This window comes from Callithrix jacchus, chromosome 6 (assembly GCF_049354715.1).
Source record: "Callithrix jacchus isolate 240 chromosome 6, calJac240_pri, whole genome shotgun sequence".
NCBI lineage: Eukaryota > Metazoa > Chordata > Mammalia > Primates > Cebidae > Callithrix > Callithrix jacchus.
The window spans coordinates 94674895-94686821 of NC_133507.1; the positions used below are offsets into that span (position 1 = coordinate 94674895).

At 38.8% G+C, this 11927-nt stretch overlaps 1 protein-coding gene across 1 annotated transcript in view; it reads left to right on the forward strand.

The window, feature by feature from the left end:
* MCM6 (minichromosome maintenance complex component 6) overlaps nucleotides 1–11360 on the forward strand; it is a 42810-nt gene extending 31450 nt beyond the window's left edge. Inside the window, exons 13-17 of the mRNA XM_002749478.4 lie at nucleotides 50–211; nucleotides 3485–3620; nucleotides 5238–5393; nucleotides 6790–6929; nucleotides 10864–11360. Coding sequence (XP_002749524.2) covers nucleotides 50–211; nucleotides 3485–3620; nucleotides 5238–5393; nucleotides 6790–6929; nucleotides 10864–10980 — 711 coding nt within the window. The 3' untranslated portion in view covers nucleotides 10981–11360. The remainder of the gene's footprint in view (nucleotides 1–49; nucleotides 212–3484; nucleotides 3621–5237; nucleotides 5394–6789; nucleotides 6930–10863) is intronic.
* The last annotated feature ends 567 nt before the right edge of the window (nucleotides 11361–11927 follow it).

Consider the following 11927-nt stretch of genomic DNA (forward strand, 5'->3'; position numbering starts at 1 on the left):
TCTCCACCAGTAGAAATGTTTCTCTAACTTGATTGATGATCTGAAACAGATTTCCAAAGAGTCAGAGGACTTCATTGTGGAACAGTATAAACGTCTCCGCCAGAGGGATGGTTCTGGAGTGACCAAGTCTTCGTGGAGGATTACAGTGCGACAGCTTGAGAGCATGATTCGTCTCTCTGAAGCCATGGCTCGGATGCACTGCTGTGATGAGGTATCACAGTCACTTTGATAAGATGAGAGCAGAGAGAAACGGATTTATTGCCTTGTAGGCATTTTTAAAATCTTTGGTATGGGACATACTAGAATTTGCTGCAGATATATTTTTATATAACTGTTGAGTGCTCATAGATAGGATCATGGAATTCTTCCCTTTAAAAAACTCGTTAAGCATTTGAGTATAGTTATTAGACTGCGATGATCACGTCATAGGTTATAGAGTGCATAAAGAGGTAAGTTACCATTAATACCTTTCATTCAGGAAAAATGTACTTAGACCCCACAATGTACTAGTAGGCCTCCGCACTGGCAATACAGATAAGATAATGTAGCCCCTGGCCTCAGAGGAACTTTCCTCCTTAGGTTGCATTTATATAATGTGTGATTTTTAGACTGTTCTTTGAGCCTTGCTTTCCACGAGGATAGGTCAGTGAGTATCAATTGGGTAAGAGGGGAGTAGTACGAAAGGTCATTCAAGCGTCCCATCTTCGCTTCAACCAAAGGAGCCCCGCTTTTGTGTAGTTTTATTAATAGGTTTGATGTAAGGTTTTCTTTGAAAAGGGTATTTGGCTTTTTTTATAGTATGACTGGGGTATAATTTATTAGGAGGGAAATGTATGGCATGGTGAGTTTTTCACATACATCCTTGTTACATCCCAGCTCAAGATCCAAAACATTTTCATAATTTCAGAAAGTGTCCCTGCCTCTTTTCAGTGTTAGCCCTCTTCCACTGAAGTAACCACTGTTCTGACTTGAATCACTACTTTTATCTCCCAGGTTAATTTTTTGGCTTTTTTTCCGTGAATTTTCATATTCTTGGACATGGTGCTTTATTATTGACAAAGTACTTTCACACTAACTTATTTGATATTCTTTGATTCACCTAATATTTTGTCCCCCTGTAGGGGACAAAAAATGAATGAGAGCCCCTGCCTTCCATTCCTGCTAATCTGGTAGGAGCAAAACATATATTTAATTAAGCATGTAAAAAATTGGAGTGAGTGATAAAATAATCTATATACCAAGGCCCCATGACACAATTTACCTATGTGACAAACCTGCATGTGTACCCCCGAACCTAAAATAAAAGTTGGAAAGAAAAAAAAAGCAGTTAGAGGGAGAATATGAGAGAGCATCACAAGCAGAGTATTGAGACGAATTACTTTATTACCAGAGAAGGACAAGGGCTCATGGAGGTGCCACAAGGGCTCATGGAGGTGCCAACATTTAAACCCAGTCGTTGAAAGGTGTGCAGAATTTTAATAGGCAAGAGACCTTGGGGCAAGGTCATTCTAAAACCATGCTAACATTTGTACTTTTTTAAATAGGTAGCAAAATCACATGATACTAAATATATGCACATAAATTATATGCACAAATATTTTGTGAATGAAATTGAATATCTGCATATATTGAAGAGCTGTTTCTGTCTCATGTTTATAATCTTCATTAAAAAAACTATTTTGTTAGAAAGGCCTTTCTCACTCTAAGATTATAAAAAATTCTCCCATTATTAGCTAGTTTTCTAGTTGTTCCAACACCGTTTATTGAACAATCCATCTTTTTCACACGGGTTTGGCATGCCTTAATTATATATTCTTGTGTGTGTTAGGATCTTCTTTTGGACTTTATATTCTGTTTCACTGAGTCTTACCAGCTCCTCTTACATTGGTACCATGATGTTTTAATCTATGGAGCTTTGTAGTAAATGTAGGGCTAGTTCCATCCAGTGCATTGTTATTTTTCAGCTGTAAGGAACTTAGAAATCACCTTACTCTATTTTAAAGAAAAACCTGGTTTTTTTTTTATCAGTATAACATTGAATTTATATTAATTTGAAGAACTGAACACATCTTTATGATTTTTCCTATTCAATAACATAGCACTTAGAATAGGTTAGGTTGTACTGCTATAAAATCTCATCTGCTTAAAACGCTTTTTTTTTTTTGGCTGCTATTACACATCCATTAGGTCATCATGGGACTCACTTTGTCAAGTCACTCAGACTCAGGCTGATTTAAACATTTGAGCTTGGCATACGTTTTCATGATGACAGAAAGCAGGGAAGAGAAGGTGGTGAGCCACCTGCTGTCTTCACCTTTTACCCAGAAATAGCACATGCTTACATTTCATTCACCAGAGAAATTAACATGGCCACCCCTAAGTTCAAGTGGATAGACAAATGCCTTCCTACCAGGTGTGCAGAATGAGAAGAGCAAACATTTGTGAACAGTTCTGACTACCACACATAGCATTATCTTTCCACTTAAGTCTTTAGTTTCACTCAGTAGTGTTTTAAGCTTTTCTTCATGTGTTTTTTTCATGTTTCTTGTTAAATTTATTTCTTGATATTTTGTCATTTTTGTTGGTAGTGGAGGTAGTTTTTTCATTTCATTTTCTGTCTGGTTTCATTGCTGTTTAACATGAATATGCCACAGTTTATTTACCCATTCTTCTGTTAATGAGCATTTCAAAGTTTCCAGTTTGGGTTTTTGTATTAGTCCATTTTCACACCGCTGATAAGAACATACCTGAGACTGGACAATTTACAAAGAAAGACACAGTTCCATGTGGTTAGGAAGCCTCACAATTATGGCAGAAGGCAAGGGGGAGCAAGTTACATCTCACATGGATGGCAGCAGGCAAAAAGAGAATGAGGAATATGCAAAAGTAGAAACCCCTGATAAAAACCATCAGATCTCATGAGACTTATTTACTACCACAGAACAGTCTGGGGGAAACTACCCCTACAATTTAATTATTTCCCACCGGTCTCTCCCACAACATGTGGGAATTATGGGAGTACAATTCAAGATGAGTTTTGGGTGGGGACACAGAGCCAACTCTATCAGTTCTTATGGGATATGTATGTCTTTGGGTTCATATGAGGTTTATATATGTTTATATTTCTACAAGTGCATATTTAGGAGTGGAATTGTTGGGTAATTAGGTTAATGCATGTTTTTCTACTAAACAGTTGTGTCAATTTTTGTTTTCACCTGCCATGAATGAGAGTTGTTTCATATTCTTGCCAACAGTTGATATTGTCAGTCATTTTAGCTATTCTAGTGAATTTATAGTGCTATCTCTGAGTGTGAGAGAAAGAATGAGAGAGGGTATATGTGAGAAAACCAAAGCACCACTGTCAAGAGTGTGTCTGTTTGAGAGAAAACCAAAATACATACTACTGTGATTTCATTGGGAGAAAATCTGTTTGGTATATCAAGAAATCTAACTTAATTGAATTACTTCATCATTATTGGTTTAGGTCCAACCTAAACATGTGAAGGAAGCTTTCCGGTTACTAAATAAATCAATCATCCGTGTAGAAACACCTGATGTCAATCTAGATCAAGAGGAAGAGATCCAGATGGAGGTGGATGAGGGTGCTGGTGGCATTAATGGTGAGATATTTGTTCATGTGACTATTTGGGAGTTAGGGACCAAAACATTTTCTGAGATGTCATGTGGTAGAAGTACACCTGCTGATGATTAATAAAGTCTATAGTAGCAAAAAGGAAAAAGCAGATCCTGAGTTCTATCAACTGTTTACAAGTTAAAATGAAATTAAATCATTGATATAAAATATATATACTTGAAAGACTAAAAGAAAAGGCACCAAAATGGTGATAATAGGCATAAATCCTCTGGCTTTTACCCTTATTTGTATTGTTTTGCTTCTGAATTAAAAATATTTTTTCAAGGACATTAGAAGAGAAAATATTAGAATTTTGATTTATTTTGAGATGGGGTCTCATTCTGTCACACAGGCTGGAATGCCTTGGCACATTCATAACTTACTGCAATCTTAACTTCCTGGGCTCAAGCAGTCCTTCTCCCTTAGCCTCTCCAATAGCTGGAACTATATGCTCATGCCACCACTCCTGGCTAATTTAAAAAATTTTCTGTAGAGACACGGTCTCACCATGTTGTCCAGGCTGATAGAATTTTTTATTTTGTATGTAATACTGCAAATGGACTTTCAGATTGTGAAATTTTTATATCTCGAATCCCTCATATTTTTCCTAAGTTAGTTTTTGTCTTTACTAGTAGAGTTTATAAATTTGCCTGTAAATTATTATATATTATATGTTTGGTTTTTTTGTTTGTTTGTTTTGAGACGGAGTTTTGCTTTTGTTGCCCAGTACAATGGTTCAAGCAGTTCTCCTGCCTCAGCCTTCCAAGTAGCTAGGATTACAGGCACCTGCCACCATACCCAGCTAATTTTTGTATTTTTAGTATACACAGGGTTTGACTATGTTGGCCAGGCTGGTCTTAAACTCCTGACTTCAGGTGATCCGCCTACCTCAGCCTCCCAGAGTGCTGGGATTACAGCCATGAGCCCCTGTGCCCAGACAGTTTTATTTCATTTTTCTCTTTTTTTTTTTTTTTTTTTTTTTTTTTTCGAGACAAAGGTTTTTGCTCTTGTTGCCCAGGCTGGAATGCAATGGTGTGATCTCAGTTCACCACAACCTCCACCTCCTGGGTTTAAGCAGTTCTCCTGCCGCAGCATCCCGAGTAGCTGGGATTACAAGCATGTGCCACCACGCCTGGCTAATTTTGTATTTTTAGTATAGTAGAGACAGGGTTTCTTCATGTTGGTCAGGCTGGTCTCAAACTCCCAACCTCAGGTGATATGCCTGCCTTGGAGACCTCCCACAGTGCTGAGATTACAGGCGTGAGACACTGTGCCCAGCCTTATAATTTTTCATTTTTAGTTTTTGGCAGAGGAGATTATGTGAGAATGTATGCTTGTTCTAAAATTCATATTAAGGCTGGGTGTGCTGGCTCACACCTATAATCACAGCACTTTGGCGGGCCAAGGCAGGAGGATCACTTGAGCCCAGGAGTTCGAGACTAGCCTGGGTAACATAGCAAAGACCCTGTCTTTAAAGAAACAAAATAATAATTTTTTAAAATGAAATATCAGTATTAAATATAAGAAATATATTTGTGAATGCTTGACAGGGGGATGTTAGGGACACAAAAAACAAGATTCAGGTGGTTAATTTTTCACTTAGGTCATGCTGACAGCCCTGCCCCTGTCAACGGAATCAACGGCTACAGTGAAGACATAAATCAAGAGGTTGCTCCCAAAGCCTCCTTAAGGCTGGGCTTCCCTGAGTACTGCCGAATCTCTAACCTTATTGTGCTTCACCTCAGAAAGATGGAAGAAGGTAAGGCTTACCTGGTACTGCTTACATGCTCAGTCACTTGTGTGTAAGCTCTGTTCACATAGGCCACTTGTGATTGCCAAACTTTGTGTTGTTCTGTCAGAAGAGAGGATAAGTTGTTAGATAAACTCACTTTAGCAAAGTAAATTTGTGGAGTATCAGCATACCTGCCAGCCTGAACATTTCTTCACAAGTTTATCAGGCTAAGGTTTATAGGTCCTTTTTTTTTTTTTAAACATTCTAAGCCTATTTTAATAATTTTGGGAACTGATAACATACAAAGGAGCACATACAAATGTTTTAAGTGTGGCATCTGGACACTAGTACACTTCCTACCCTTAACTGCTCTACGATGCTATTCAAAATTTTATCACTCCATAGTTAACTAAAAAGCAGAAGGAAAAATGGCGAATTCAAGACATAGAACCTAAACCTCTACTTGATAGTGAAGCATCAGATCATTCTTACTTAAAAGTTCCAAGAATGACTTGTGCTGGCTTCCTGGAATATTTTCTCATCACAGTATTTGGTCTGCTGTGAAAGAAGAGAACAAGAGATTGTAGTTGCTGCCCTTGTTCCTCTGGGAACTGTAGACCAGTGGGAAGAGAGAAGGCAACAAAGTGGCCACTAGGACACCTCAGCTTTTGTCCCCATTCCTTTCTCAAATAGAATGATTTGGAAACTCAACATGTTCTTGATTCATGTTATATGTCATAATTCTCTTTCTTCCTCATGCAACTAAGTTGTAAACATAGCAGAAGTTGAGTTTTATGATAGTTATGTTATCCAGGTCCCAACCTTTCCTGTGTGTTGAGGGTTCTACCAGCACTTTCTAAAAGTCTAGTAGACCTTGTATTTGTTAAAAGAAGCAGACAGTCCACTTAGTAAGATGAACCTTGCTAAAATAAATGGGTGATTTTTTATTTTGACTGAATGCTTATGTATTTTACTTATTAGTTAACTCCAGTTCCATAAAGCCTTCCCCTTTCTACAGAGGAACAATAGTTACGTCTCAGAATTTTTGCTTGCTGTTGCTTCATTCCTAATTTATGCTTTCAGTTTCTGTTGGAAAACATTCTTAGAAGTGGTGAAGCATAAGATGAAGAAAAGACCTTCATACTTTGAAATCCTAATAGCTTTAAGAAATGTATTCCTTATTATCTCCATTTTATTAGGTTTTTCTCCTTATGGATAAAGGAAGGCATACTTTAATACAAGTGATAACAACGTGTTATTTCAGGCTTACACTAGAACATTGTGGACCTTACGTCAGTAGATGTACTTTCGGACAGGTTGATGTTTAATCTGTACATTATATTGTTGTATATGTGGCAGAAATTTAATCAAGGACTGACAGTACAATTTGCTAGAATAATTTAAATGTGTTTTTTTTTTGTAGAAGAAGACGAGTCAGCATTAAAGAGGAGCGAGCTCATTAACTGGTACTTGAAGGAAATCGAATCAGAAATAGACTCTGAAGAAGAACTCATAAATAAAAAAAGAATCATAGAGAAAGTCATTCATCGACTCACACACTATGTAAGTGCAGAAATGCGCTTGCTGTGGTATCGGGGGGGTGGGAGTTCATGCCCTGTATCTGTAGGTTCACTAGTGAAATTTTTTTTAACCTTTGTTTGTTTTGAATCATTGGAGTGTAGTCAGAAGTATGAGTTGTAAAACAAGGGAGAATTAACAGCAGGTAAATGATTTATTTCCTCTGCTGAAACCAGCAGAATTGCAGTTAAATCTTGGAAAGTGGGATTAAGGTCTTACTAGTTGGGTGTTATAAGCTTCTGTTTTCCACCCTCATATTCACCCTTGGTTGTACTGTCACCTACTTTCTATGCTTCATTTTCCTCACATCCTTAGTTCCTGGTTCCCACCTTGCCCAGTCCAATAGTCACTCTTCCTTACCCTTTGAATTTTTTGTGTCTTACTTGCTTGGCAAAAACCCCAAACTTAGTTAAATAAAGCCTCTTTTTTTTTTCTCTGTAGTACCCTTATCTAAGCAGCTAAAAGTATCTGGAGAAAAGCATACAATTGTGAGCCCAGTCTTATTTAAATTGATGACCAGGAATCTCAAGTAGACAGTTCCTATACTCTTATCAGCCTCATGACAGCACTGCCCAGTGCAATTCCTTTTCCTTGGTCAGTTCTTTGCCCTAGTCTCTCACAGGACCATCACATGCCTTCTCTCCACTCCTGTCAGCTGGCTATTCTCAGTACTCAGCCTGTCCACAGCTTTGTTACAGTTTATCACTCCTAGAAATGCCGTCTTCTTCACTTGGTTCTGAGTCACTATATCCTCCTGGGTCTTTCTCACTGGTTATTCCCTCTTAGTCTCTTTTTCCTGAGTCTTTCTTTTTCTTTTTTTTGTTTTGTGACAGAGTTTTGCTCTTATCGCGCAGGCTGGAGTGCAGTGGCACAGTCTTGGCTCACAGCAATCTCCACCTCCTGGGTTCTAGCAATTCTCCTGTCTCAGCTTCCCAAGTAGCTGGAATTACAGGCGCCCACCACCATGCCTGGCTAATTTTTGTATTTTTTTAGTAGAGACAGGGTTTTGCCACGTTGGCCAGGCTGGTCTAGAACGCCTGACCTCAGGCGATCCACCCACCTGGGCCTCCCAAAGTGCTGGGATTACAAGCTTGAGCCACCATGTCCAGCCTGAATCTTTCTTTTCTTACTTTACTCTCAGATTATTTACATTCATTACCTAAGTGATCTCATTTGGTTTTATGAATTTACCCATCTACTGATGACTTCCACATTTATGTCAGCAGCTCTCACCACTCCTCTAAACTCCAGATGGATAGAGCTGGTTGCCCACTGATGAGCTAACAGGCATCTTGTGCTTAATGTGTTCAAAAACAGAGTTGTTCTTCCCTGTTTGCAACTGAGTTGTTCTTACTCAATTGCGGTAGGTAGGCCAAACGCCTTGGAGTTGTCTTTGACTTCTTGGTTCTACTCTCCCCTCACAACAACTCTTCAGCAGCAAATCCTGTGACCCCGGCCTTCAGTGTGTATGTATTTTCTGTTCTCTTTTTACCGTCCACCCAAGCTACTATGCCTGGACTGTTGCATTGTCCTTTTTTTTGTATTGGCTTCCTGCTCAGCAGATAGGTCTTTTTAAAATATAAATCACATTATTTTACTACCCTCCCTTCCAGTGCGTCTCTCACATTAGAATGAAATCTAGCCCCCTTGACATGGTCTGCAGAACTTACCCAGTAAACCCCATCTGCCTCATTCACTTCATTTCACAGCGGTCATCCCTTGCCCATCCCACCCCAGTGACACTGGCCTTGTTCCCTAGACACACCAAACATGAGGGCCATTGCACTCACGCTTTGTCTGTTTCCTTAGATCTCCTCCTCCTCTCCGATTTCTGCTCAAATGTTACCTCTTCAAAGAAGCCTTTCTTGCCTAGCCTGTCAAAACAGCATCCTTCTGCTCTTGCTGTCACCCTGCCTTGTATTTCTTTATAATGTTTAACATGGCCCAGCAGTATATTCTTTATTTAAGTGTGTAGTTTGTCTCTCTTACAGCATATAAGCTCTATGAGGGTAGAGACTTGGTCCAGGAGCTACGGTGGTGCCTGGCACATAGCAGGATCAAATATATGTTGAATGACTGAATTTTTCTATTACGTGGCAGAGATTTAACCTTTGTGCCAATTCAGTTCACAGTACTCACTACATAATATTACAGAGGTCACATATTAAGGTTGTGTCTTCTGAAAAACAGTTTTCCTATAAAGTAGATCAGTGATTATTGGGGGGTAGGAAGGTGTGAGAACAGCTACTAGATCACAATCCAGAGTTGCTTTTCTAGTGGTAGGACATGTCTATGTGCTCCTTGGAATCCATGTAAGGTAAAACGACCCAGGCAAGGAATCTACTTCAGGACTTTGGAACACACTGTGAATTTAAGTGATCTAAACTTTGATTATGTTTTCATTTATTTGTTTATTTATTTTTTTGAGATGGAGTCTTGCTCTATCGCCTGGGCTAGAGTGCAGTGATATGATCTTGGTTCCCTAATCCCTGCAACTTCTGCCTCCTGGGTTCAAGCTATTCTCCTCTCTCAGCCTCCAGAGTAGCTGGGATTACAGGTGCCGGCCACCACACCCAGCTAATTTTTGTATTTTTAGTAGAGATGGGGTTTCACCAAGTTTGGCCAGGCTGGTTTTGAACTCCTGACCTCAGGTGATCCACCTGCCTCAGCCTCCCAAAGTGCTGAGATTATAGGTGTGAGCCACTGTGCCCGGCCTGGATTACCTTTTTAAATTTGGCTTACCACCTGAAGTAATTTGCTACAGAAAACCAGAGAGCTGATACATATGCTTCCTGTGAAGGTGTGTTAGCACATAGAGTGAGTGCTTGAAAGTGTTCAATCCAACTGCAGGGGTAGATTAGAAAGGGCAATTATTTTGTTTGTTTGTTTTGTTTTAAGATGGATTTTCACTCTTGTTGTCCAGGCTGGAATGCAATGGTGCGATCTCAACTCACTGCAACCTCCACCTCCCAGGTTCAAGCAATTCTCCTGACCTAGCCTCCTGCATAGCTGGGATTACAGGCACTTGCCACTATGCCAGCTAATTTTAAGTAGAGATGGGGTTTCACTATGTTGGCCAGGCTGGTCTCAAATTCCTGACCTCAGGCAGTCCACCTGCCTCAGCCACCCAAAGTACTGGGATTACAAATGTGAGCCACCATGCCCAGCTAGGACAATTTTTTTTAAAAGTGTCCAGTCCCCCTTACTGGCATCAACGTTTATACTGTGGAACTTTGCCAAACTTTTAAGGATCAAATCACAATTTCCTGAGTTCCTTCCTATGGGCTTGGCTAGGAGCTCTTCTCATTTATGAACATTTTTTACTGACCTATGATTATATCATGGTCTTAAAATGTATCATCAGGATTTTAAGCCAGATGACATGTTCTGCCTTTTTTTATTAGCTCAGAGTGAAAAATTTTCTACATGAATTTTCTTCGTAGATTGTTCTCCTAACTCTATGAAATGGTGGTATATGAAAAAGTCCAGTGGTCACTAATTAAAAATTGCTGAATGATATTAAGTATGAAACAGACTTTTAATTCGTTAGAAGATTTTACAGAATTGTATAACCTTAAAATTCAAGCATTACTTCCTTGTTTGCAGTTATGTTTATTAGCATTTGATGTAATGTGCCAGGACACCTTATTAAAATCACAATATCTATTAAGCTTACTTATGTACTTCTTAATTTTCCACAAGGGGTTTATGGTATCAAAACTCAGCATCCTGATAGGAGCAGGGTTTAGCAGAGCACTAATAGTGATATTTAAAATATTGTTTTTTTCCTAGGAATTTCTAGTTAGGAAATGAAAGAAAATGTTGATAGCAAACCGTCAGAAGAAGGATCAAGTCTTATATATCTGGACATTTGTATAATACTGCTTGAAATCTAAGAACAAATATTTGTGTTTCATAGGATCATGTTCTAATTGAGCTCACCCAGGCTGGATTGAAAGCCTCCACAGAGGGAAGTGAGAGCTACGAAGAAGATCCCTACTTGGTAGTTAACCCTAATTACTTGCTGGAAGATTGAGATAATGAAAATTGATCAGAACTGAGGAACTGTGGCACACCACTTCCTGGCTGGAGCTCTGGTAGGGACAGAAATGCTTCTGGAAGTGATGCTTCAAGATTTGTGTTCAGAAACAAGAACTGAGCTGATGGTCCTGTGTGTCACATTCGTCACAAGCTTTTATACCAACACAGGCTTCAGCACTTCCTTTGGTGTGTTTCCTGTCCCAGTGAGGTTGGAACCAAATAATGTGTGGTCTCTATAAACAATACCTTTGTTTTGTTTTCATGTGTAGGAAAAGGCCCATTACTTTTAGGGTATGTGCTATCTTACCGAGCAAATAGCTTTTTTAATTGCCAGCTACTGCTTTTATTCATCATAATACAATAACTTGTTCTGAAGTTGTCTACTGGATTTCTTTCTACTATATCATGATTATTGCTTCCATCTACTTGTGAATGTGAGTGTTTCCTTTTTTGCTTAATCTGGAGTGAAGGGGTAGAATTGTGGCATTATGGATTAGGTTTCTATGAGAAGGAGTCATTAGGTGATTCATATGAAAACTAAGAGGCCTTAGTGATGACTTTCCAAGGTTAATTCCAGTTTTTTTTTTTTAATGTTTATAAAAATTAGAAGTTTATTATATTTTCTAAAATTACTCTTTAATAATTTCTTTTACCTCTGTGTCCTAAGGTTAATTTCTCAGGATTGTTTTCAGATTGCTTTTTAGGGGAAATAGGTCATTTACTATATTACAAGCTGTCCCCAAATTTTATGGTCTCCTTCCAGGAAAAATTATAACCATTTATGATACTAACAGTTGCTGAGACTTAGCTATGATTAGTATGTTTATGATGAAGCAGTTTCTATGTTGCAGCTTTTAACAACAGATGATATTCTGGCACCTGCAGGGCCAATTAGGGAAATATGGTAGTGTGTTCTGTTTGGTAAGCTTATAAATAGTAAGT